Source organism: Physeter macrocephalus, chromosome 10 (genome assembly GCF_002837175.3).
Source record: "Physeter macrocephalus isolate SW-GA chromosome 10, ASM283717v5, whole genome shotgun sequence".
In the NCBI taxonomy this organism is placed as follows: Eukaryota; Metazoa; Chordata; class Mammalia; order Artiodactyla; family Physeteridae; genus Physeter; species Physeter macrocephalus.
This window is the reverse complement of record NC_041223.1, coordinates 48,839,771-48,864,456: the sequence shown is the minus strand read 5'-3', so window position 1 is coordinate 48,864,456 and position 24,686 is coordinate 48,839,771. Positions and strand designations below refer to the sequence as shown.

The window sequence follows — 24,686 nt, the reverse complement described above, 5'->3', positions numbered from 1 at the left end:
AAGGGACTTTGTCTAAAATAACACAGCTATAATGTGCCAAGGCAGAGATATGACCCTAGATTTTTTACTCTTTCCACTTGTGGGATAATAAAAAATATACATTTGATTTTTGTCTTGGTTCCTGGTACAGAGCTCCTAAAATCCATGGGATTTCTTAGTCACATGACTGTCTTTTGTTATTTATAATGAGTCCCTTTCAATTTTTCAATTGTATCTTTTTTTTTTTAAGGCTTTTTTTTTTTCACCAGTGATCGAACCATGCCCCCTGCAGTGGAAGCGAGGATTCTTAACCACTCGACCACCAGGGAAGTCCCAATGGTCTTTGAGTTTATGTTAATGAGGTGACTCGATGGGACCCTCAGTAGCTTCAGGGTGTGGGCTGGTCTGTGGGAGGAACCTACTACCATAGTAGGGTTCCTGTAGTAGGGTTCCTGTAGTAGTGTTGGAATTGTCAACCCCATCCCTCCCTCCACCTCATGGAAGGGGGGAGGGGCTGAAGATTGAGTTCAATCACCAATAATTCAATCATGACTATAATGAAACTTGGATAAAGCTCGGAACAAGAAGGTTTGGGGAGCTTCTGGGTTGGTGAACACACAGATTTGCTGAGGGGTGGTGCACCTGGAGAGCAAGTGCACAGAGGCTCTGCTCCCTCCCAGCTCCCTGTCCATAACATGTCCCTGAGTCTCTTACATTTGGCTGGTCCTGAGTTGTATCCTTTGTAATAAAACTGTATTTGTAAGTACAGTGCTTTCCTGAGTTCTGTGAGTCATCGTAGAGAATTATCAAACTTGGAGAGGCATTGAAGGGACCCCTGAATTTGTACTTAGCTGGGCAGAAATGTGAGTAGCCTGGGACCCCAACTTGTGGCTGGCTTTCAAAGTGGGACTGAGCCCTTAACCAATGGGGTCTGCACTAATTCTAGTGGTTAGTGTCAGATTTGATTAGATTGTAGGACACCAGTTGGTATCAGAGAATTGGAGAACTGGTTGAATACTTGTAAAACCAAACACCACTACATCATTTTAATTCTACATTCTACATTTTTAAGCCAATAAAATGGCTAGTCATGGCCTAACTACTGGATTTATACATATATGTGCCTGAAAAGAATCCCATTATTTCCCTTAAGATGCATGTGTATTGTCTTTAACTTCTCACTCAGGAAACATAGCCAGAAGTGAAAATTAGTTTTCTCAGATATCTTCTATGAGCTGACTGGTCTAAAGCACATCTGTTTATCTGTGTTCTATTTCTGATTGAAAGGCTACTTAGCCGCCACATGTAGAAAATGCCTGCTCTATGGGAGCAGGGGAAACACTACCACTGAAAGTGACGAATTATAATGTCTGTTGGCATCACCAGTTGTGATCTCTCTAGGTCAAGGGATGGCCAAGAAAAGATGAGACTAGCCTTGATTATAAAACGTGGGAAGCTTCATTGACTTTTGTGATGTGCCCCGTATCCCACCCCCAGTATTTAGGGAACAGAGTCATCACCTATGCTGCAGTGCTTAAGCTTTTCTGAAAGTGGATTTAGGCTAGGAAACTTTCCTACATCTCTCCAGTCTCATTGCAACATGAGATACTCAATTTTGACTGTGGAAAAACCTTAGAACTCTGTATAGGGAGAAAAAAAAGAAAGAAAAACGAAGCAGATAAGTGGTAGAAGAGACCATCTTCCTTTAAGACTTACTTGGCAACATGAGGCAGGGGGCAGGCGCACGGCTGGCAGACGCGGGGTGCTCCCCTGATGGCATCTCCGATATAACCATTTAGACATTTCTCACAGTGCTCGCCTGTTGTGTTCCGCTGGCAGTGCTGTAAGACAAAAGATAAGAAAACTGACAAGGACACAGTAAGAAACTTTATACACAGCAAATCTGGGAATCAAGCAGTAGTTCAAGCAAAGGGGATGTCAGGCCTGACAAAATAGATGGTGTGCGACGGTCCTGGTCACCACAAAGGAGCCACGTTGGCCCCAGTCAGTGCTACAAAGTGCGGACAATGGGGATGACCTCTGCGTGTGCACTAGCAGCCTGGGGACTCTCTTTAGAGTTTGTGTGAAGAGGGGATTATTCTTCAGTTACTCATTTCAATTCAGAATGATAATCAGAATGATCAAACTCTGGATATCCTAGAAGCATCAGTTTACTGACTTGGAATAAATATGAAATGAAAAAACAAATCCGCCCGGGTAAGCACCAGCGGGAACACTTTAAGAATTTATGGGCTTGGGACTTCCCTGGTGGCCCAGGGGTTAAGAATCTGCCTGCCAATGCAGGGGACACAGGTTCGTTCCCTGGTCGGGGAAGATTCCACATGCTGCGGAGCAGCTAAGCCCGTGTGCCACAACTACTGAGCCCACATGCTGCAACTACTGAACCCGTGTGCTTAGAGCCCGTGCTCCACAACAAGAGAAGCCACTGCAATGAGAAGCCCACGCACTGCAATGAAGAGTAGCCCCCGCTCGCTGCAACTAGAGAAAGCCCGCGCACAGCAATGAAGACCCAACGCAGCCAAAAATAAAATAAATAAATAAATATTTTAAAAATATTTATGGGCTTGGAAGAACAAAATGTGTCCGAATAAAGCATAAATGGAGTAGAAGGTAGATAAAGAATATTCTGCTAATGGGTTATCTTGGATAATGATATACAAAAAATAGTAAGCAGGTTTATTGTGTGATTTTTCCATTTGTGGTGGGGATAACTGGATAAAAAGCACAAAACAGTTGATTCTTCTGCCTAGAATGTCTGTTTATCATTCAAGATCTGCACCAGGCCTTGAGAGCTTCAGGATTCCTTCCTGATGCCCTCCTCCCCGATCCTTCTCTCCTTCCATTGCCCACATTGTACTGTTATCATCTGCTCCAAGCTTCAGCAGCGCTTCCCTCCACACTGCGTCTCTCAGCATTATACTGCCATCAACTTGAATGGAATCTGTACTCAGCAGCTGTTTGTTGAGCTGATGGATTAATTTCACACTAGTCCTCTGGAAGAGTCAGTGATGCTAGTCTACTGATATTTTCTCCAACCGGACATGACTGGATTGCACAAGGCAATGCCAGTAGCACTACGATATTTTCAAAGATGAAAAGAAGACATCTATATTCACCAGAGTGTATAAAGTTTGAATAGGCTTTCCAGTGAAAAATTGTACTGTTAGAATTAGAACGCCACTGAAGAGGCACCCTCCTGTTTGAACAATTCCCTTAGTAACATCTATGCATGAGAACTTCAACAGATAACTTTTTTTAAACAGGGATCTGTGGAGGAATCTTGGGGAAGGCAAGACAGAGTGACTGTAAACTTAACTCTGAGTTCTTTATTTTGTCTCTATGTTCTATGTTGAGGTTCAAAATAATAGTGAGGTCCTGCTCAAAACATTTTATCTGGATTAACTAATTTAATTCTCAAAATAATTCTAAGGTAAGTTACTATTTTTTCCCCATTTTACAAATGAATAGAGACACAGGGAGGTTAAGTAAATTGTCCAGTGTCACACAGAGGTAGGTGTGTCTCAAAAGTGAGATCTGAATTCAGGCAATCTGGCTCCGGCGGTTAGGCTGGAAACTCCCATATTATACGGCTTCTCCAGTGTGTTAGAGAAAAGGCTTCTTTCCCAAAAATGTCATAAAATGACTGCGTTAGAAAGTGTCAGACTGTTTTACTAACAGTTTGAGCTTCATATCAAGAACAACACACAAGACAAAAGGGAGGAATTCTGATGTGGGCCACAGCTATCATGGTTGAATGCTCTTTGGGCATTTGATCTGCCGTTAGATGTGGACAGTCTTTGGGTCCTGATTAGAATTACGTTAACAGAATAGAATTATTGATAAGAGGTTAGTTCAGACCACCTGACAGAAGAGAAACTGAAAAATAAATATGATGTGCAGACAACAGGATGTTAACATATTTCCCTCACTGTCCTTTTTTTTTTTTTTTTTTTTTTTTTGTGGTACGCGGGCCCCTCACTGTTGTGGTCTCTCCCGTTGCAGAGCACAGGCTCTGGACGCGCAGGCCCAGCAGCCATGGCTCACGGGCCCAGCCGCTCCGCAGCATGTGGGATCTTCCCGGACCAGGGCACGACCCCGTGTCCCCTGCATCGGCAGGCAGACTCTCAACCACTGCGCCACCAGGGAAGCCCTCCCTCACTGTTCTTAATGCTGTATCAAGTGCTAAGTCAACCTTCAGTAAATGTTTGTTGGAAAGAAAAATGAAGGAAAAAGTGGAAAAGGGTGAATTAGCATCTGGAGCAAGTAAAGGAAATTAACATGCACCCAAAGTCAGCTCAAAATTGGTGGCAATCTCTCATCCCAGGGAAAACCAACGAGTCTTATCCAACTACCAGGAATCTAAGCCATAAGCAATCTGTCAGGGCAGCTCCAGACTGGGGTCAAACTTGTCTGAGTCCTTGTTGGACAGATGAAGCCTATCTGTGCAGAAGAAAACAAGCCTGTTGTAAGATGTTAGACCACTCTTCATGCCTGAAGAGGCTATTTAGCTGCAAAAATGAGCCAATTCTCAATTCTGTCACCTTACGTACGACTCGACTCGATGGATGCTTTGGATTCCTTGTCAGGGCGCTAATTCTTCCATGGCAGCTACAGGGAGCAATTACCCTCAAGGGCAAAAAGCCTCCAAATCACTATGACCTCTAAACGCTCAGAGTGCAAACACTGATTCTTGTCATCTGCCTTCTTTTAAAGACTTAGTTATGAAATTCCCTAAAAGGCAACTGATGCACATTCTGGGAGATCGGCAGGGATAGTGCTGGCAGCAGGGACAGAGTTCCCTAGCTCCTCCATTTTCTAGCTGCTTGACCTTGAGCAAGTCACTCGACTTTTCTGAGTCTCTCTGTCTGTAAAACGAGGATCTAGCTGAGACGGTCTATAAGGTTTCTTCTAGCTCTGAAAATCTTTTACTCTGAGATTGCAAACATCCTTTACCTTCATTGCTCTGCCATTTAAAAAACAGAAAGGAAAAATGACAACAATAAATAGTACGCTGTTGTTGGAGTGGGGTACAAATTTATTTAATAAAACTGACCCCACTTAAAAATGAAAAAAGCGTTCTGAATTTCTGGCCAGTGATTAAGAAAGCTACATCTAGATAATCAATTGCACGTTAGTGTCAGGAATGACATTTGGGCACCAGCTGTGTCTCCTTCAAGTGAAAAATGGAGTCTCTTGACGACTGGGCCACAGCACCAGTATAACGTGGGAAGAAAGCCTAAAAGGATCAGGTTAGTGGCTAGTCACAGGCTTCATGCGTGACTACAGTCTATCTAGACCTGTGGTTCTCAAAATATGTCCAGGGAAGTTAAAACTATTCTCATAATAATACTAAGGTTTTATTTCTCTTTTGCACTCTCATTTCTCATGTGTGTAAGGTGGGGTTTTCCTGAGGCTACGTGACAAGGAGATTATCACCACAGGTTGATGCGGAGGCAGATATGACATCCAGCTGCCTTCCATTAAGCCAGACATGAAACCTATTTTCAATTTGTAAAATATGTTTATATTTTTTAAAAACATACTGTTTATGTTAACATGTAATGGGTTTATTATTGTTCTTTTCAAATAGATTAATAAGAAAATATGATAAAAATTTTCCCTTTTAAATTTCAAATGCAGTAAATATGAACAGGTATAATCCACATAAACAAAAGCTCTTTGGCACCTTGAGTGATTCTAATGAGTGTAAAGGGCTCAAGAGACAAAAAAGTTTGAGAACTGCTGCTCTGTCTAGATCAGAGCTTCTCGGACCTGTGTGCAAAGAATGCACTGGGGATTTTGTGAAAACGCAGATTCTGTTCAAGGTGCCTGGGTTGGGCCTGGGTTTCTGCATTTCTAACAAGCTCCCAAGTATCACCAGTGCTGTTGGTCTAGACTATACTTGAGAAGCAAGGGTCTAGATGGAAACACCTCATGTCGGTAGCACTGTTTGCTAGTTACTCAGCGCTCGGCCCAAGCCTAAGGCTCTAGAATAACAAGACAGTGCATTTTACTGCAATAAAGGGGACCCCAGTCTCAAATTATAATATTAAAGATTTTTGCTTTTAAGTTAATTTGTTATTCATTCACTTAAACCTGGATTAAGCTGATATCATGACAGACAATGAGCTGTGACAGTTACTAAAATGAAGAAGACCCAGTTCCTGCCTTTGAATAACTCACTTTGAGTAAGTTGTGATAAAAACAGAGAGGTAAACTGAGAAGAATATAGTGTGCTAGGTGCTATGACTCTGCTATGGGTCAAAAAGAAGGGAAAGGGTCTACTCTTCCTGAGAAAGCTAGACAAGACTTAATGGAGGTGGTGACATTTGAACTAGGCCTTGAAGGATAAGCAAGAAATCCCAGGCAGAGAATAGGGAAACACAAGTTCAGACACAGAGAGTGAAAGTATAGAGTTAGTTTAGGTGGCAGAGAGAAGCTCAGTGGGTCTGGAATAGAAATCCTTGAAGGATTTTAGAAAGGGGGATGCCTTGATTAGGTTGTGTTTTTTAAAGATGTTTCCATTGCTTGTGAGGAAGACAGATTAGGGGGAGGAGAGTCTGGAGCAGGGCATAATGAGTAGTTGGGAAGTTGCACTAGTGGTCAGGGAGGGATACTGTGGGCATGAATTAAGACAGCGGGATGGCACAGAACAGAGGAGGCCCTCTCCTAGGTTGAACTGGCAGGATTTGGTGTTCAGCTGAATATTGGTGAAGAGGAAAAGGCAGTTGATGAAGCATCTGGGACATCGAAGCATGAGGGATTGGCAGAATGGTGCTGTCATTAATTGAGGTGGGGAATACAAGAGGAGGAACATGTTCAGGGTTGAGAAAAGAAGGAAAAAACAATGTATAGAGAACTTATTATCTGCATTTGGTTCCCATTATACTCTTACATTGGGGGCACAAAGCAACAGAGGACTCCACTAAGCTAGCCATCCTTAAAATCCTTTGCACACAAATTTTATGACTTTATGTCAAAACTTTAGCTAACATGGAACCAAATCAATCACTATTTGCAAAATTTGGTTTTTCCAAGCTTGCAACAGATTGGAAAATTGTCAAAATTTTAATGTAAGAATTATGCACTTGATTTGGATACCAATTTTATAGTTGCAAGTAAAACAGGAAAAAGAATGACCTATTACTCAATTTCTCCTTTCTATTGGACATCTGATAAGGGTGTTGCTTTATACATCACACATGCTTAGTCTTAAAGGGACTTACATTGGTTGATTTTGGCTTAATACACATAAAGGACAGTTTGAAAATCAGGAGAAAAATGCTAGTGTCTACAGAAATTAGAGATGTAATACCTTTGCTTTCCTGAATTAGGTTTTAATTAGGCTTTGAGAGTAATAAAAAATTCCTTAGCCTTTAATATGTTGAATGACTTCCCTTTCTCCATTGTGCTTATGGTTGGGTAGAAGTCCATTTAAATATCAATATCTTTTTAATTATAAAATTACTACAGGCAGTTGTAGAACACGTGGGCAGGTATACTATAAAGTGAAAAGAAGAAAATAAAAGTCCGTCCACATTTCCAGCAGCCAGGTGTGAATCCTTAACAGCTTGATGGTTTTCTTTCTAGATTTCAATTATGTTTTGCAGTTATTTAGTGGTTTCAAATCCAAATCTTTTCATTCAGATTTAGATTTTTTCCTGAAATGCTGGCACAGACCTCAAAATCTTTTAATTTGTTTTCTTTGATTGTCACTGAGCAGGTGGGGGTCTCTGCATGTGTTTCTAAAGAGCCCCTGGTCCTCGTACTTTGAACTTCATTATGTTGATCACGTCCACAAGCATTTTCAAGTAGGTGTTCTGTCCCTACAGCCCTTCAGTCCACACAGTGGAAAGCACTTAATCCAGATCCTAGAATAGTGTCAGGCACATAAGTGGTACTCAAAAAATGCTTATTTGTTAAGTGGATAAATGAAATCAACAGATAAACCAATGCTTAATCAAAAGGAACCTGAGAAGCCTGTGCCAGTGGTGAACTTCAAGTCAGATTTTCTCCACTCTAGTTCTGGTCAGTGGGCTCCACGCTTTCTCCTAATGATGAAGCACCAGTTCTTTAGATGGTAACTGGCCTTAGTCATGGTCTCTTCTTGGTTCTCTGTACCTAGCCTCTAGATCGGGGGATAAACTATAGGTTATCAGTGACCTGGCATTCCTATCACTAGCCATCTGTCTGCTTCTGTTTGTTTCTACACCTTAAATGCTTTCTCATGCCTCTTTTGGGAGCTTTACTAGAGAGTCTGCCATGCCCACTGGAGTTGCCTGGCCTTTAAGTCTCTGCCTAGCTGACTCCACTGAGAACACTGCCCAATGCACCCTGGTTCTGATAAGATGCAAAGTGGCCCGTTGGAAAGACAACCAATGCATAATGGATTTCGTTAGTTAATCCACTTTTCACTTAGCCACCTTTCTGCATTTGAAGAGTTGGCATTCCTCTTATGAAGAAATCTCTTAAGATTTTTTGGTATGTCTGAAATGGTAGCATAACTTTGTTTACTCTATATATTTTGTCAAATGGCTTAGTTCCCTAAAATCAGTCTGTAAAATATAAGGTCCAATTGAAATTGATCATGGGAATGGAGGAAGAATTAGAAACAAAGAGGGGAAGATAAGACAGAGGCATTACAAGCCTTCAAAATAAAACAAAATGAAATAAAAGAAGGCCATTTATTTTTGGTTGCTTATGGAAGATGGGAGAAATGAGTTAGGCCAGGCAAACTGTAAGAACTGATTGAAACTCTGGTGCAGTGAATTGCAAGGTGTTCAGGTGGAGCCGCTGTGTCTTCTCTGGCTCCCTGAACGATGACAAGGAGCTGGGGATCCAGGGCAGGAGCTGAGAAGTAAGATGGCTATTTTCTTTTTTTTTTTTTAATGTTCTATCTTGGAACAAAGTAATTGCAGGAAGATCGGCAACTTCCCTGAGTGTGCATATAAATGTTTATACCCTAGCCCATCCCCAAACTTTTATTAGAACTTCGTATGCCCCAGGAGCTATGAAGGAATCACATGATGACTGCCCCCTTCAGAAGCTCAAGTCCAGGTCAAAGATAAAACCATGATAGCTCTTATTCTGACCAGGTCATTGTAACGAACAGTAGTTTTGTCATAGCCCTCCATAGGCACTAGCAGGAGGGACATTTTTCCCCTTAATTTATTTCAGTCTTCCATCTTACTGACTGCCTAACAGCAGCTGATGGGCTGGTCAGTCCCTGCTGTCTTATATTTAAATAAACCAGATGACAAAGAGCCTTTAATTCGTCAAATTATCAGAGATGTACATTATTAGTTCAAGGGCATCCATGGGATTTTCTTTTCAAATGTCAATGGGATTAAAATAACAGGAAACCGGAGATGGAAGCATTAGAAAGGGGTAGACTTTGGCAGCTGCGGGTGCCTACACTGCTACAGAGGACATCCTGGATGTAATGGTTATTTAAGAAGATGGGGGAAGGGGAAAACAGAAACGCCAGGACTAAACAAACACTACAAAGAGTTAGCAACGTTTAGTGTTTGCAAGTTAATTCTGTCCCTAGAAAAATGTGAATTGTTAGGTTTAAAATAAATGGAAACGTTCTAATTTGCATCTTAAAGTAATACATGAGTAAAATAACACTTTCAAGTACACACCTTGAAGACCACTTATAATCAAAATTATCCGCTTAATACAGACAATTATGCTAATTTTGAGGTAGGTAGGTATATTTAAGTATTCTTGCAGTTTATGCAAAAATATTCTTGCAGTTTTGGAAAGCCTCTTTGCCTCATGGGAACTTCTACTATTATACTGCTGTGTAATAGTATCGCTCGTGAAGGAAAACATGATCTTAGGGCATAAGTCTTTAAAAACGCCTCCTACGACCTCTACTGAAGTCACTTCTGGTAAATATTTCAATCCCCATTTTCACTAGGTTGTCAGTCCCTTTAGTGAAAATGGGAAGTACGTAACACGTACTTTTGCTAAAAGGTTTCTCATTCTCCTTCATAAATCTCTATCACGTTTCACTGTCTATTGGAAAATTCATTTCAGTTAAGGAAAAAAAAAATTCTTTGGGGGCTTGATTACAGAGTTACAAAGACCATAACGCCAAAGCTTTCATTTTTATTAGCTATTTGGTTTAAACCTTTTTTTTCTTCTTTTAAACAACTTTTGATCTATAGACCTGACTATTCTTAAGTTGTAAAATAGGCTATGAAACAACTGTTTTATTCTCCTGGTCTATGTGGAGTGAAGCCAAACATATGGCAAACTGTACTATTACAGAGGAATTTGGATGGATGATTTCCTCCTCTGTGTATTATTTTCAAGCCCATCACCAATGCCCGTTAGCAGGAAACCAGCTGCTGAGGGTGGTGGGGCAGTTACTGCTAGGGACACACGCACATTCAGACATACACCTTGGTGACCACTTACAGTCATACGCAGTTTATATGAGGTGTTTTACAGGAAAAGTGAAGGGTAAAAAGCTTGATTAGCAGTTTGCTCCTAGGTAGCTCAAACATCCCGGAAGAATATTTTTTCCCCACCCAAGATGCAAAGGCTCAATGCAATATGTGAGAAGTGATAGATGACCCCGACTTACCACACAGAGTCCAGAGCCATCCAAGCACTCGTTGGAATTACCATTACAGTCACAGGGCAAACATTCTCCCGACTGGGCAAAAAAGAATCCTGCGTCGCATTTCTGAAACAGACACAACAGAAGCATCTTCATGACCGAAAAGATCAATTTTGGCCATCATTTTCTGAGAGGAGTAAGAGGAGCTGATTGGTAAATGATCTAAATATTTCTTTACAGAACATACTAACATGAACTATTTATACTACCATTCAATGATGTATATCCAATTTTCTTTATGTATCTTTTCTGCCTCTTTTTTCACTTCTTTTTTTGGGGGGGCGGGGTTCGCCTGCGGGCGGGGGTTCCTGCAGCGGTTGGCCGACCAGCCACAGCCCGGACACCACGAGAACAAATGGCGTCCAATTCTCGCGATGCGTAGCCGTTCACGCAGCAGGATCTCGTCTCCTCCTCTCCTGCGCCGCGTGAACGCCTGTCACTTCTCAGCAGAACAGGAGCACCTTTAACAGTCTATCGCTGTGAGGAAGTATAAGAAGATTTTAGGTAACAGTGAAGGAGAAATTTTCTAATGTTTTCTTCCAATCCGAAACAAGACAAATCTAAACTATTTGGGTGAGGTGCTGCATCACGCTCCCTACGAATAAAGACCTATGGGTTCAGAAATTATTGGCTGTGGCAGAACAACTTAGAGATGTGTCTTTCATAAACTTGAGCTCTTAAAAAAATACGCTTTTCAGATCCTAAAAATTTATAAAGGGAGGGGTAAGGAAGTTAATGAGTCCTTACACTTAGCAGGTCCTTCGTGGGCGCTCTTCCTATATTTCATTTGTCCTCGTAACTGCGAGAAACACATTGTTTTCCTTCATTCCAGTGGTGAGATAATTAAACCCAGAGGTGTGGGCTGTGGTGATGTTAACCGATCTTGCATTTGCTGAATTGCCCTGCCCAAGTGTCACTTGTGCTCAGGTTGAGAAACTTTGTGAGATTGTTCTTGGTTTATGCCATTGGGCTTATGGATATGTATTTTATGTTTCTTTGGAATGTTTCAGTGCTGCAAGGCAGAAATGACATCATAGGCCTGGAAGTACACTCCTTGCCTATCAGACAGATTTACATCTAAAGAATTCCAGACAGATAAGAATCTGGGTTGTTTCCACAAACTTACAGAGGAAGAGGGTTCCCATCACACCCGCCATTGACTCCTAGTTTGTACTGTCTTGGCTACCAGGAAACTTTTCATTGTATCTGGCTGAGGTCCCTCTGACTGTTATGCAAACCCATTTCCTCTTGCTTTTTTCTCTGTAGAGAAAGAATCACTAGACACCATGCACAGTATGAAAACCCCATAGTCCTAAAACTAAAATTTAACATATTCCATTTGGAGGAAGTTTAATAGAGCATAATGTCATTTGCCTATGAAGAAAAGGCAAAGAAATTCTGTCTTTCTAAGTGAAGACAAAATAAGGCTGAGAAGGGACCAATTTATAATTTATAATGGAGACTTTGTAGTTGATGGTAAGCCTTTCTCTCAGTTTCCACTAGGGAACAAAAGAGAGGGAAAGGTGCTAAAATTGCAGTAGGAAGCATTTAATTCACACCACCTAATTTCACATATTTCTAACTTCTGTTTCAAAATACAAGAAATACATGTTTTCACTGTGATGCAGTACACAGAAAAAGGAATTCACAGAAACAAGAGTAGGAAAAAAGACTCACAAAACAGTAATTAATCTTACTATGTGTCATATACTTTAAACTTCTCTATTTTATTTTATTTTAAAATATATCCTGGTCCTAAGACATAACATTGATTTGATGACCCATGAATGTGTTGCATCCTGCACTTTGACATTAGGAGGCTTTTAATTATAAAAGGAATGGACAACAGTAGTGAGGGCCTTAGTATTAGTTATCTCAGGCCCCTCCATACCAGTGGTTTCTGAGTTCTCTAACTGACCAAGTTACAGACATCTGATTGGGGGAGTTTCTGATTCGATAGTCCTGATGGTGAAGCCAAAGAATCTACATTTTTTTTTTTATAAAATAAATTTTGTATTTTAAAAATTATTTATTTTAATTAATTCTTCCCCCCAGCCTTATTGAGATATAACTGACGTATAACATTGTATAAGTTTAAGGTGTACAACATGCTGATTTGATATACATATGTATTGCAAAATGATTACCACCATAGCATTAACTAACAACTCCATCATGTCACATAACTACCATTTCTTTTTTTGTGGTGAGAACATGTAAGATTTACTCTCTTAGCAACTCTCAAGTGTATAATACAGTATTATTAACTATAATCAAGGTGCTGTACATTAGATAACCAGAATTTGTTAATCTTTAAACTGGAAGTTTGTACCCTTTGACCAACCTCTCCCCGTTTCCCTGTCTCCCTTCCCAGCCCCTGTAACCACCCTTCTGGTCTCTGTTTCTATGAGTTCCAAGGAGTGGGGCAGAGATTGGAGGTGTATTTGGAAGAGAAAAGCACACTGGTGGTGGCAGGGAGTCTGATAGAGATGCCTGGAAACAGTACATGAAAAGACCCACTTGTACCATCAACTATAGTAAGGACCTTCCTCTGGCCCAAGGAATCAAATTTCTGAAAGGGTGTTTTTAAATTGATAGTAGTGCAAATCTTTTAGGCATTCTCGCAGCTCTTTCTTCTGAAGAAGACAAAGAAAATTAAGATTTGCCCTGAATAAATGCATCATTGTGAATATGACAGTGGCTAATCTCTTATTAGCCTGAGGCACTGACTAAATTAAGAGACTCATTTTTAAAAAACAAAAATAAAATTATCACAACATAGGAAAAAAAACACACAAAAAAATGGAAGATTTTGTATTTTAGAAGAGTTTTAGGTTTACTGAAAAATTTTGAGGGATCTGTATTTTTAAAAAGCCCCATGAAGATTTCAGTGTGAGACTAGGTTTGGAAGGTTTGCTTCAAAGCACCTGTCACAGTATCTTGTACATGTTCATTGCTCAATGAACTTGTGATTTTGATTTGAATGGTTTGGACCAGGACAGGACATCTGAGGTATATGTACTGTTGGAAACCAGTGGTTTATCCTCTGCTAATCTACTCACCACTCTCTGCTGGGGCTGGATTGGGTCTCCAATGTTTCTCAACACAGTCCAGGCAGTCACTGCCTTGACTAGACTGTGTACAAGATGGTATCTTTGTTATGCCAAGTTTAGGAGGAGACTTCACTCTGAGAATCTGTCGTTATCCACTTAGCCACCCACCAGACGAAGGTTCTGACCTTGTGTGAAGGATGATTTGGCTCAGGTCTCATACTGTGGGAGATGGGAAGAGAAGGGAGGCAGGAACAGGGTTGTGTGGAATAGTCACTTGGCCCCCTGCCAAGAGAGCAAGGAGGGTTGGAAGCCTGGCCAACTCCTTACTTGCTGAGTTTTGTACCCTTGAAAGGATTGTATTTTCTAACTCATCTATCCAGAGAGGAGGCACCATTTTAAAATTCACATAAAGGCACCATATGGAATAATGGAAGCCCTGGGTATGGGGAGCTTCTGATGTCATTACTAGAGCCCATGCACTGGATACCTTGGACCTTGTGTTGTAGAACTTTAGAGGGTTCCTTGAAACGGTAAATTGTTAAGTGGTTCAAGAGAAGCTTGAGTATCCTTAGGAAGAGCTGTTTAAGGTTGTTTCTTTTATGTAAAAACATTTCATCATTTTTTTCCCCAGAAAGTTCTGTTAAGTTTTACTGAATCTCTTCTTGAAATTCTATAGGAACTGGCAAAATTGACCTTTGTCATAATATTAAAAGGTAGATATTTTCAAGAATGAAAGTGTGGCTATTTTTTAGTTTTGCTCTTGGTTAACAATCTTTTCTCTAAGTAATTCTAAGGCCTGTGCTATTTAGAGGCCTGTGAAAGCTGAATAGTCTTCTCACAAGGAGAATAATATCTGTCTGCTTTCTTTGGAAATATTCTTCAGAATTTACTAAACAAAGATGTGTTTATGTATTATATGTGCGTGTGTAAGCAAGAGAAGTCTTACAATCAATTTTTAGATGCCACCCTGAACCCTCTTGCCCACATAAGATTGACCTACAGCAGACAACTATATAAACACGTGGGTGGGTGATTTAGAGAGCACTCAGGGAGATTTGTATCTTCTGGGATGGTGCCACAACCTTTAAAAAATTGATAATAATAACAAGGATAATAATGACAATAATGATGATGATGATAACTATAATATGGTTACCATTTACTGAGAGCCTGTGTACCAAGTATTGTGATAAGTACTTTATCCATGTTATGGTATTTTCTCTTCACAGCAACTCTGTGAATTAGGTATAAGTACCTGCATTTTAGAAATGAACAAACTGAGAGTCAGAGAAGATTAGAAATGTATCTAATGTCACATAGGTTTATAAGAGGTTCAGACTGATCCAAATCTTCTTGTTTCTCTACTATACCATGCTGCCCCTCGTAAGTAAATAAATAAATAAAATTTAAAATTTTATTTAATTTACATTTTAATTAATTGAACATAAATCTTTATCATGCTAAGTCACTGCATTGGTCATGTTGTATAGGTCTTGCATTTTTACCCCACCATAGCTCTATGAGGTAAGTTCTGTTACCTTCGTTTTGCAGATGTGGTCTTTGTGGCTTACAGGAATTGTTATTCAGGCCAAGTAACACAGATAAGAAATGGTGGACTCAGAAATTAGATTCTTTGTTTGACTCCCACATTTGAGCTCTTAACCTGCTGGTGTACCATTAATATATGTTAACCAAACCCTTCTTGTTGGGCATTTAGGTTATTTCCAATTTTTTGCTGTTATAAACAATCCACAGCAGGCTGAAATGAATAAAAAAAGTAAAATCTCTCCTTTAAGCCCCAGAAGAAATTCTTTAAAAATAGATACATGCTTAAAAATATATAAAAACCATTGAATGGGAATATTTACTTTTTAAACAACTTATTTCAGCCACATTATCATTTGCTTTCCACTAAATCACTTGTAGACTTTTTACAGCTCTCCATTTTTAAGCCACTCTGTTACTACAGCTTGCCTCCTGCTCTGACACTGAGATTGGATTAATCAATAATATTTACTTCTGCCTTTGAAGAATAAGAGTTAAAATTGCCATTTGCTTACTTTGTTATGATTAGTGTGATGTCTGGCTTGGAGTAAAAATCAGTATATGTTTACTTGACTAATTTTATATTTATAGAAATGAGAGCTAGATAGAACTTAGGAGGAAATTAGTGTGGTGTATCCATGTGCCACTTATACTTAAAGGAACTGGAAATGACAGTGTATATATATGTTGATATCCTTGAAGAAGGCATTATTTCCAGCGGTTCATTGTATAATCACAATGTTAATTATTTCACTAGATGTAATTATAATTAAGATTGTTTCTTAACAAAAAGGATAACATTTATACAGCTGCTTGATCATTTTTGTCCTCATTCAAAGAAGTCTCCTTGCAAACACTAGACTTAAACCAACAATACTGTCATCATACAGAACATGTTTTGAATTTTCTTAAAAATTCTTAAATTGTGTTCTTTTGAAGTATAGTCCAGTCTGCATCCTTTGGGTGTGGCAAACTTCTAAAAATCTCTTGGAGTTATCAAATGAAGTGAGTACCAAGCAAAGTAATATTAAGTTAAAAACTCATAAAAATCTCACTGTGTTTTCCAAATATTGTCACAGAGGAGCCAGTTAATTGGCCACAAGCCACTACTTTCACATAGATAGTGAATGTCTGAGACCTTCAGAATTTCTGTTGAAAAGCCCAATTGACTAAACAATTTAAATGCTCTAATAGCATTCTTTAGGAATTTGAGGTCTCCTATCACCCATTAAAATAAACTAACAATAGCAAAAATTGATCAGATTTAGGAGGGGCCTGAAGTTGTCATCTGAGACTGTGAGACACATCTTGAGATCTCTGAGTAGGTACTTGATGTCCCAGAGAGAAACAGACCCTAATCTCCAGTTCCAACAAAAATAATGAATTAATTATAATAAAATTCCATTATAGAGAGCACATGCCACAGCCCTGTGCCTATTCTAATAGGATTTGACCTAAAATTGGAATAGATATTTGCATTGTGTCTTCAACCAAGGATCTACGAACATTTTACAAATATTGACTCATCCTGCTTTATGAATTAGACTTGTAAAATTTTGATTCATCAACTTTTGCTTTAATTTACTAAGGCTTAATGTGGAAAGCTTTAAAAAAAAAACCTCTCTGAATTCATTCATTTGTATCCAGAGTCATTGCTACCTTCCAAATTAGTATTCTTCAAATTTAACAGCCCACATTCAATTATCTTTCTGCTTAGGTTTTTGTATGGGTATAATCAATCCACTTTTCTCTTGTTTCCAGGCAACAATGATTTCAGCTCTAGTTTTAGTTTTAGTGAATTCCATTTTTTGTTTTAGTGTATTAGTCACCTTAAAATTTAGTCACCTTAAGATTGAATGTTATGCTCACATAGGAGCTAAAGCTTTGTGCCTTTACTCAGAGTCTCTGGATCTTACACAATGCTGACTTCCATTTGCTTAAAACTTGCGCAGAATTAAGAATCGGATAGTATTCAGGGACCTTCTAATAGGAACCAATTGTTCAATTTAATCTATTTAAAAATATCAATTTAGCCTTTGCTGAGGAGGAGTGACTTCTAAGAACATATGAATTTATTACACGGGTAGGCATTTCACAGGCTATTTTTTTCTGTGTCTATAAAAATAAAAGATAAAGTATCTGACATGGAAAGCAGTCCCGAATTAAGCTATGGATAACTTTGCCTCTGTATTTTTTCTGGTAGGACTTAATATGTTTTGATTGTTCATATACAAAACTATAATGGAAGTGCCAAAATAAGTTAAAACACATTATGCATTGGGTTACAGTTAGCAAGTTGTCTTCTTCGTTGACTTTACTTGAATATAGAGAGAATTACCCATGTACCCTCCCTTGTGTCTCTTTAAGCTCTTGTTTGCGTAATTGAAATTCCCCACATTTCAATAGGCGAAGTTAATTTTTAGATTTTGACAGTGATTTCACCATAGCTTGATTAGGAAAGTGGTTTCAACATTCCTCAGCGGTTTATCCAGTTCAGAGGTATTTTTCTTAGGATTGGCATAAATAAAGCTGGGGTATCAGCTGAACACAAACTATGGTACTGGTTTCTCCTAGTTGGCTCTTAGAGCTACCTTTGTGCTTATTGCTTGGGAGCTCTATCTGCCATTCCGTGGCAAACTTGCAAAACACTCCAGCCCTCAATTTAATCACCAAATGAATTAGAGACAATGATTTAGGTCCCGAGGAATTCTGAGGAGCACAGTACTGCTATCTTGTCCACAGTTAAGCCATGTCCTTTAATTTTGTCGAGTGGAGAGATAGTTATCAAGGCATTTACTTTACATTTATGTGGCTATTCCTCAGCACTCTTTATGGGTCTTTTGGGTATTCTCTTGGGCGTGGAAACCAGTGCTCCACTCAAAGGTCTCAGATAATTGTTCTCAAGCCCTGCACTTGATCAAATGCTGATTTGGACTTTTAGATACCAACAGACTCAGGCTGTGATGAAGTACTTACCACACTTGCTAATAAATAGCTCTCTTTAGTTGTAAAACTAAAAGGATCAATCAAGAAAAGTTTAGAGCCCTAAAGCCGTAAAGATTTTTCTTTTGAAGTGTTGGATTGGAGGGTGATTATGTTCATTAATACTGATGAAAATGTCTTTAATTTTCTCCTTGAAAAGTTATTTAAAACACTTTATAAGTTGCTCATTTATAGTAGTGATTGCCACTTATAAAACATTATGGGGCTTTAGCAGTGCCTTTTTTCCTTCGATTTTTCTTAAAATAAGAAATCTGATAACATCTGGCTTTCTGCTCCGGGTCCTCCTCACATTGCCTCATGTAACTGGCTTGTGCTTTTCACTTCTCGCCTTCCAGGCTATGGTTACACAACATAGCCTCTGCCAGATTTTTTTTAATATCTGAAAACTGACTCAGTTTTATTTAATTTACTGGGGCAAATGCCATGGACATATTTCCAAGAAAGGAAGAGATGCGGACCACAAGGGCTAGCCGTAAGAGCAAGGAGAGAGGAATGACTTCAGAGTTACAAGGTTTAGGGGATTTTGATATGACTCCTTAACCACTTAGTAGGAATCAGTGTTGTGAGATGACAGGCATCTCTGTCCTCTTCAACTGGTTTTTGTGAATAATAACAGCGAATATTTATTGACAGACACCAGGCACTGAGCTAAGTGCTCCTTATAGATATTCTGATTTGATCATTACCATTTAATAGCCCGCGGGATTGCAAATGTCTGCCTAAATTACCATTACTTTTTACAAGAAATTGGGAAGTTTAATTGTCTATAAACTGACTATGGCTTCTGTTCAGTATGCCCAGGGAAGGCAGCAGTGCTTCCTTAGGCGAGTTCTCTGGTTGGGGTATTCTGTCAGTTTCCATTGCTAGTAGATGTACCTGTTTCTGTCTTGAGGTGCCCTGTGTACTTCATTGCTCCCTTCACACTGGACCATTCAGGATGCAAAGCAAAATGTGACTGGCAGTACCTGTCATTCTTTATGCTCTTCCTTGTGGGTCTATGCATCACTGAAGAAATGCTATGGTGAATTAGTAGGAAAGGAGAAATGCATCCCAAATCTCTACTCTACCCATTTATTCTCAGGAGATAATCTTTCCTCTTTTGATGAGAAAATGGAGGCCATTGGGTGGAAAATCTCATACTGTCTATCTCTCTTCTCTTTCTCAAAATTCGTCTTTATCTTGACTCATCCTAATGTCCTCTGCCCACCTCAGAGGAGGTAGTGCTTCTCTTGTTGTTAGGAAAGACTAGCCCTCTATCCGTGCTCTGGGGCTTACACACCTGTGGCCAGCAGGCTCTGTCCCATCACCTAGCCTCCCTCCCTCACATGCCACCCATCTCTTTGCACCCACAGGGATGAGGAGAAGCAGAGTACAGTTAAGTGCTGGGTCTTGTGTTGGATGAGCCCTGACTTCTTCCCCCAGGTTCAGATTCTAAGAACACCTTCCTTCAGCTCTGCCTCTTTTTCGTTCTCCTCCGTTCTTGCCCAGCCAGGCTTGGTGTGTGAGAACTCAATCACACTGGCTCTGCTTCCTTCATGCCAACCTATACCTCTATCCATCATCCAGTTTCTGTCTCCATGGTGCCACTGAAACTGCCCTGACAAAGCTGTCAGGTGATATCTTTGTGGCTTTGCTTTTCCAATGTTACTTGTTCTTATTCCAGTACTTAATACTTTTGAAATTCTCTCCTTGAAATTCTCTCTTCTCTCTGCAGGACAACTCCCACTTTAGGTTTTTCTCCTGCCTCTCTTTCTCAGTATCTGTGGGGGGAGCATTTGGGGGGAAGGAAGGTAGGTTGTTCCTCTTCCTCTGCTGCCCCTGCGTTGTAGGTGTTCCCCAAGATAACCTCTGTATCCCTCTTTTTTTTTCGCTGTACGTGGGCCTCTCACTGTTGTGGCCTCTCCCGTTGCGAAGCACAGGCTCCGGACGCGCAGGCTCAGCGGCCATGGCTCACGGGCCCAGCTGCTCCGCGGCACGTGGGATCCTCCCGGACCGGGGCACGAACCCGTATCCCCTGCATCAGCAGGCGGACTCTCAACCACTGCGCCACCAGGGAAGCCCTGTATCCCTCTTTTTTATCAACACACTCTTGCTGGGTGAGGTCAACCTCTGCCACAGTTTCAGCCTACATTTATATTCTGGTAACTCCCCAAAATCTCTACATAACCCGGATCTCACTCTTTTAGTCCACACTCTTGTTTCCAAGTACTTGTTAGACAAGTCCTTCTCCAGCTCTGTAGGCACATCGAGTTAAATGTATCCCACACTGACCTTATTATATTCTCTCCCCAATCTGTTTTTCTCCTTATATCTCAGTTAATGGTAAAGATTATGGAACATAAAGGGGAAAAGTAATGGATTAATGCTTTTAAATCACATGAATGTATTTTGCATTAATGTAGTTTTTGGAAATGCTTCCAAAAGAGTGAACTCTGCAAGGATCAGAGAATGGTTTGCATATAGAATGACAAAGTTTAAGAACTCACGTTTTATCTCTTCCTTTCTACAAGCACTTTGCTATCATTGTTTATTTCAAATCTATGGTTTAAATGGAGGTAAATGAAGTATCACAGAGGTTAGAGTCTCAAGTTAGAAACAACCTTACACAATTCTGATCTGTTATAAATTTACTCTCTAAATGAATATCTCTATCTATGTGGACAGTAGGACTGGATGTTCTCCAAATTAATTTCTGTGTAGAATACCATGTTTATCAAGGTTAAGTAACTGGAATGCGCTAAGTTGAAGCTTACGTATTTGTTATATTATTAAAACTCAACAGTTACCACAGCGACTGCTTAGAACTTAGACAACAAAAGATTTCTCAGGGAGGAGAATTTTGTCATGGACATTATTTAGAATTGCTGGCACACAGTGCTAATAAAAAGCAGACTGTGGTTTAGTAAGTTTTATTATTGTTTTAAAATTCTCTGTACACAACGCACCCCTTGTTGCCTCCACCTGAGTGAGACTGGTCCCACCTCCTAGCACCCTTCGTATACTGTTGCCTCATAGAGTTTGCTCTTCCTCTGAGATATTTACCAAGATGACTCTTCCTCCTTGTTCCTAATACCACCGTTTATGTCTTAGAATCTTGGTGTTTCTCTCCTGGATTATCATAATTACGTTTACTCTACTCTCTTGGTCACCAGGCTTTCTCCCTTCCAGTCCATTCTTTATTACCAGAATTAATTTTTAAAAACCTTATCATACTGCTTTTCTGCTTCAAGCCTCCCAGTGGCTCTTCATTCATTGCATACATGAGTAAGTAAAATGCTTTAGCATGACATACAAAGCTCCTATTTCACAGTAAAATCCTAACTATCTCTTCAGGTTCAACCTCAGCTCCCTCTGCTCTAATTAAACTACATGTTTCCCTCCTCCCCCAACATACCATTCTCTTGACCAGCTTGGCTTTGCATGTACTGCCCAAAGGGTCTTGGGGTGCCTTTCTCCTCACCATCACCTATGAATCCTTTCCTCGGTCTCAGACTCAGTTTCTCTTCCTCTGCGTTCACGTGGCACTCTGCACACACCTCATTAGAGCACATGGGACATGCTACTGCAAGTTTTAATCTATACTCCAGCCTCCCTGAAATCACTGTGAGCTCCTTGAGAACAGGGAGTGTCTTATTCATCTTTGTATTCTTATCACCTATCAGAGTGATTAACAAATAGCAAGTAGATGCTGAAAGTTTGTTAGTTGAAAAAATGGATTTGAACCTGGAAAGAACGAACCAAGAGAGGGAAAATCATGTAAAAACTTTGGAGAGAAATTTGGCAAATCTCACAAGTGAAGATCTCCAATCATGAATGATCTTTAAAAAATAATATTAAGGAAAAAAGCAAGCTGCAGTATAGAAACAGTACGATATTTATATTGTATTTTAAAACATGCAAAATAATTTTGTGTTATACACTGTGTAAGGCTGCATGCATATAAAGAAAAGTAAAAGAAGTAAATGGGAACCTAAGAAATCAGGCAATTTAAGGGTAAAGGAGAGGAATGAGATTGAGGATATATGGGCTTAACTATATTGGCAATATTTTATTTCTTAAGATACATGGAGGGGATACAAATGCTCATGAGAAAGAAAGAAAGAGAAAGAGAGAAAGAAAAAGAAAGAGAAAGAAAAAGAAAGGAAGAGAAAGGAAGAAAGGGTAGGGAGAAAGAGAGAGAAAGAGAGAAAGAAAGGACGAAAGAAAGAAAAGAAAAAGAAAGGGAGGAAGGAAGGAGGGGAGGGGAGGGAGGAAGGAATGAAAGAAAGACAAAAGATCCCACGTAGGTTGGCTGGCTATTGGATTTCCATGTCTAGACCTGGTAAGGTCTCTAAAACATCATCTCTAGGAAGTGACTAATGTGGTCATGACAATAGATTCAGCTGCTTGTGTATAATTTCCCTAACTTCCTTGTTATTCATTTTACGTACCATTATCATTATACACAGTTTAAAAAAATAAGCAGAGGAACATTCCTTACTTAATTTGTTCTTCCTTTGTTTTTCATCGTACAGCTAGTAGCTACCTCATCCCATGTGGAAGCCTTTCACATGTCTGTATACGTGTCTCAGTTAAAACATACACCAGCTTTTAGGTTCTTCTAAAATGTTCAAATGACTGCTTAATTTGATTTCCACTAGTTAATTTATTCTATCAGTAAAGCTACGTGTCCTAGGCTACCTGTGCAATCTGGAGGACTTTTAGGGTGCTTATTTATTCTAGTTGGGGCTTACTAATTTAAGGCAGAGGTAAAAGAGTCTCAAAATAGTGCACAATACTCCCATTTTCCAATGACTGAGAAACTAAAATGTTAAAATCCATGTGAGATGGTTTACAGGCTAGTTTTCTGTTCTAAGAGGGGAGTTGGAGTCCAAACTCAGACTCCTGCCTCCTCAGGGACCAAGATAGCCAATAGTGGGAACCCCAAGCATCTCTGGCTTTAAACTGGCAGAACATGGCAGAGTGACCCACACACTCAGCTAAAGGTTGCCCTCTTCAGCTGCCCTGGAGCTGAAAAAGGGGAGTGGGAAAAGACTGTGCAATGATTCAAACGAAATGAAGCTGACTTACGGAATTTAAGATTATGTTCTTATTCTTGGTTAGGATTTTGGGGGTATATTCTCTTCTCCGTTATTCCTTTACATGAAACTAAAATAATTTGTAAATTACAACAGCTAATTGCAGCAGGTACTTTTGGAAAGGGTTCCCCCACTAGAAAGGAAATGGAAAAAGCCATGAATTTTGGAAGAGGGCTTGTCATTGATTTAGTCAATCAGTCAGTCAGGGGCCCAGTAGGAAACAGAATACACTTTAGAGGATTCAAGTGAAGAGAAGGAAGACATGAGAATGGATGGATGGTTTACAGACACGTGGGGAGGTTAATGCAGCAAGGAATGGAGAGGCCATGGGAACAGAGGCCTAGCACCCCTAGGACCCAAGGAACAAAGAAAGCTCTTACTCTGGCCTCTTACAGAGAGGCCAGAGCTGTGAAGGAGAGGCTGCCATTAGACCTGCAGGTGTGGGGAGTCACAGCTTCTGCCCAAGAGGCAATGGTGAGGCAGAGAGGGAGCAGGGCAGAACTGCCCCACCTCTCTACTCTCCTTTCTGACTCAGCAGGGGAGCCTGAGTGAGGAGTCTTCAGGGGTCTGCCTCTGGAGGCAGAGCAAGGTGGGTAGGCAGGCACAGCTAGGGTCTGGGGGGAATATAAGTGGGCGAGTGGAGAGTAAGCAACACACCCTCATTCCCAGGGGTGTGGCAGGAGAAGGTACTCAAGCAGCAATATGAAATAATTGACCTGCTAGCTCTTTATCTGGGGATGATTCAAATGGTCCCCATTTGAAGTAGATGTAGAAAATGACATCTGATTGACTTCCTCAGACAGTCCAGGCCAAGGCCACTTTCAAATAATCAAATTGCCTTTACCAAATCTTTGAAGACTCATTAAAAAATGTTAATTTACTAATTAGGATGGTTTCGAACACTAAAATAGAAGCAAAGTCAGATTTTGTTAGAAAATCATTAAATGTGATACCAGAAATTACTGTGACTCTGTGGATTGAGCTAGAACTAGGCTAAAAGTTTAGGATTATTTATATCTAGTTATTTTGTTTTGGAAGTAGAGTTGATTTACAATGTTGTGTTTCTTTTTCTTTTTTTTTTTTTTTAAGAAGATGTTGGGGGTAGGAGTTTATTAATTAATTAATTAATTTTTGCTGTGTTGGGTCTTCGTTTCTGCATGAGGGCTTTCTCTAGTTGTGGCAAGCGGGGGCCACTCTTCATCGCGGTGCGCGGGCCTCTCACTATCGCGGCCTCTCTTGTTGGGAGCACAGGTTCCAGACACGCAGGCTCAGTAGTTGTGGCTCACGGGCCTAGTTGCTCCGCGGCATGTGGGATCCTCCCAGACCAGGGCTCGAACCCGTGTCCCCTGCATTAGCAGGCAGATTCTCAACCAC

At 40.1% G+C, this 24,686-nt stretch overlaps 1 protein-coding gene across 3 annotated transcripts in view; it reads right to left on the bottom strand.

Annotated features, from left to right (window-relative positions):
* LAMA4 (laminin subunit alpha 4) overlaps positions 1 to 24,686 on the bottom strand; it is a 151,768-nt gene that overhangs the window by 99,925 nt on the left and 27,157 nt on the right. For 2 of the 3 annotated variants that reach the window (XM_024115576.2, XM_024115577.3), the window contains 2 exons: positions 10,598 to 10,699; positions 1,696 to 1,820 (listed from right to left, as the gene is read on the bottom strand). In XM_024115576.2, coding sequence (XP_023971344.1) covers positions 1,696 to 1,820; positions 10,598 to 10,699 — 227 coding nt within the window. Of the gene's footprint in view, positions 1 to 1,695; positions 1,821 to 10,597; positions 10,700 to 10,842; positions 11,096 to 24,686 lie in introns of those variants that run through there. The other variant, XM_024115578.3, reaches the window with a different exon arrangement.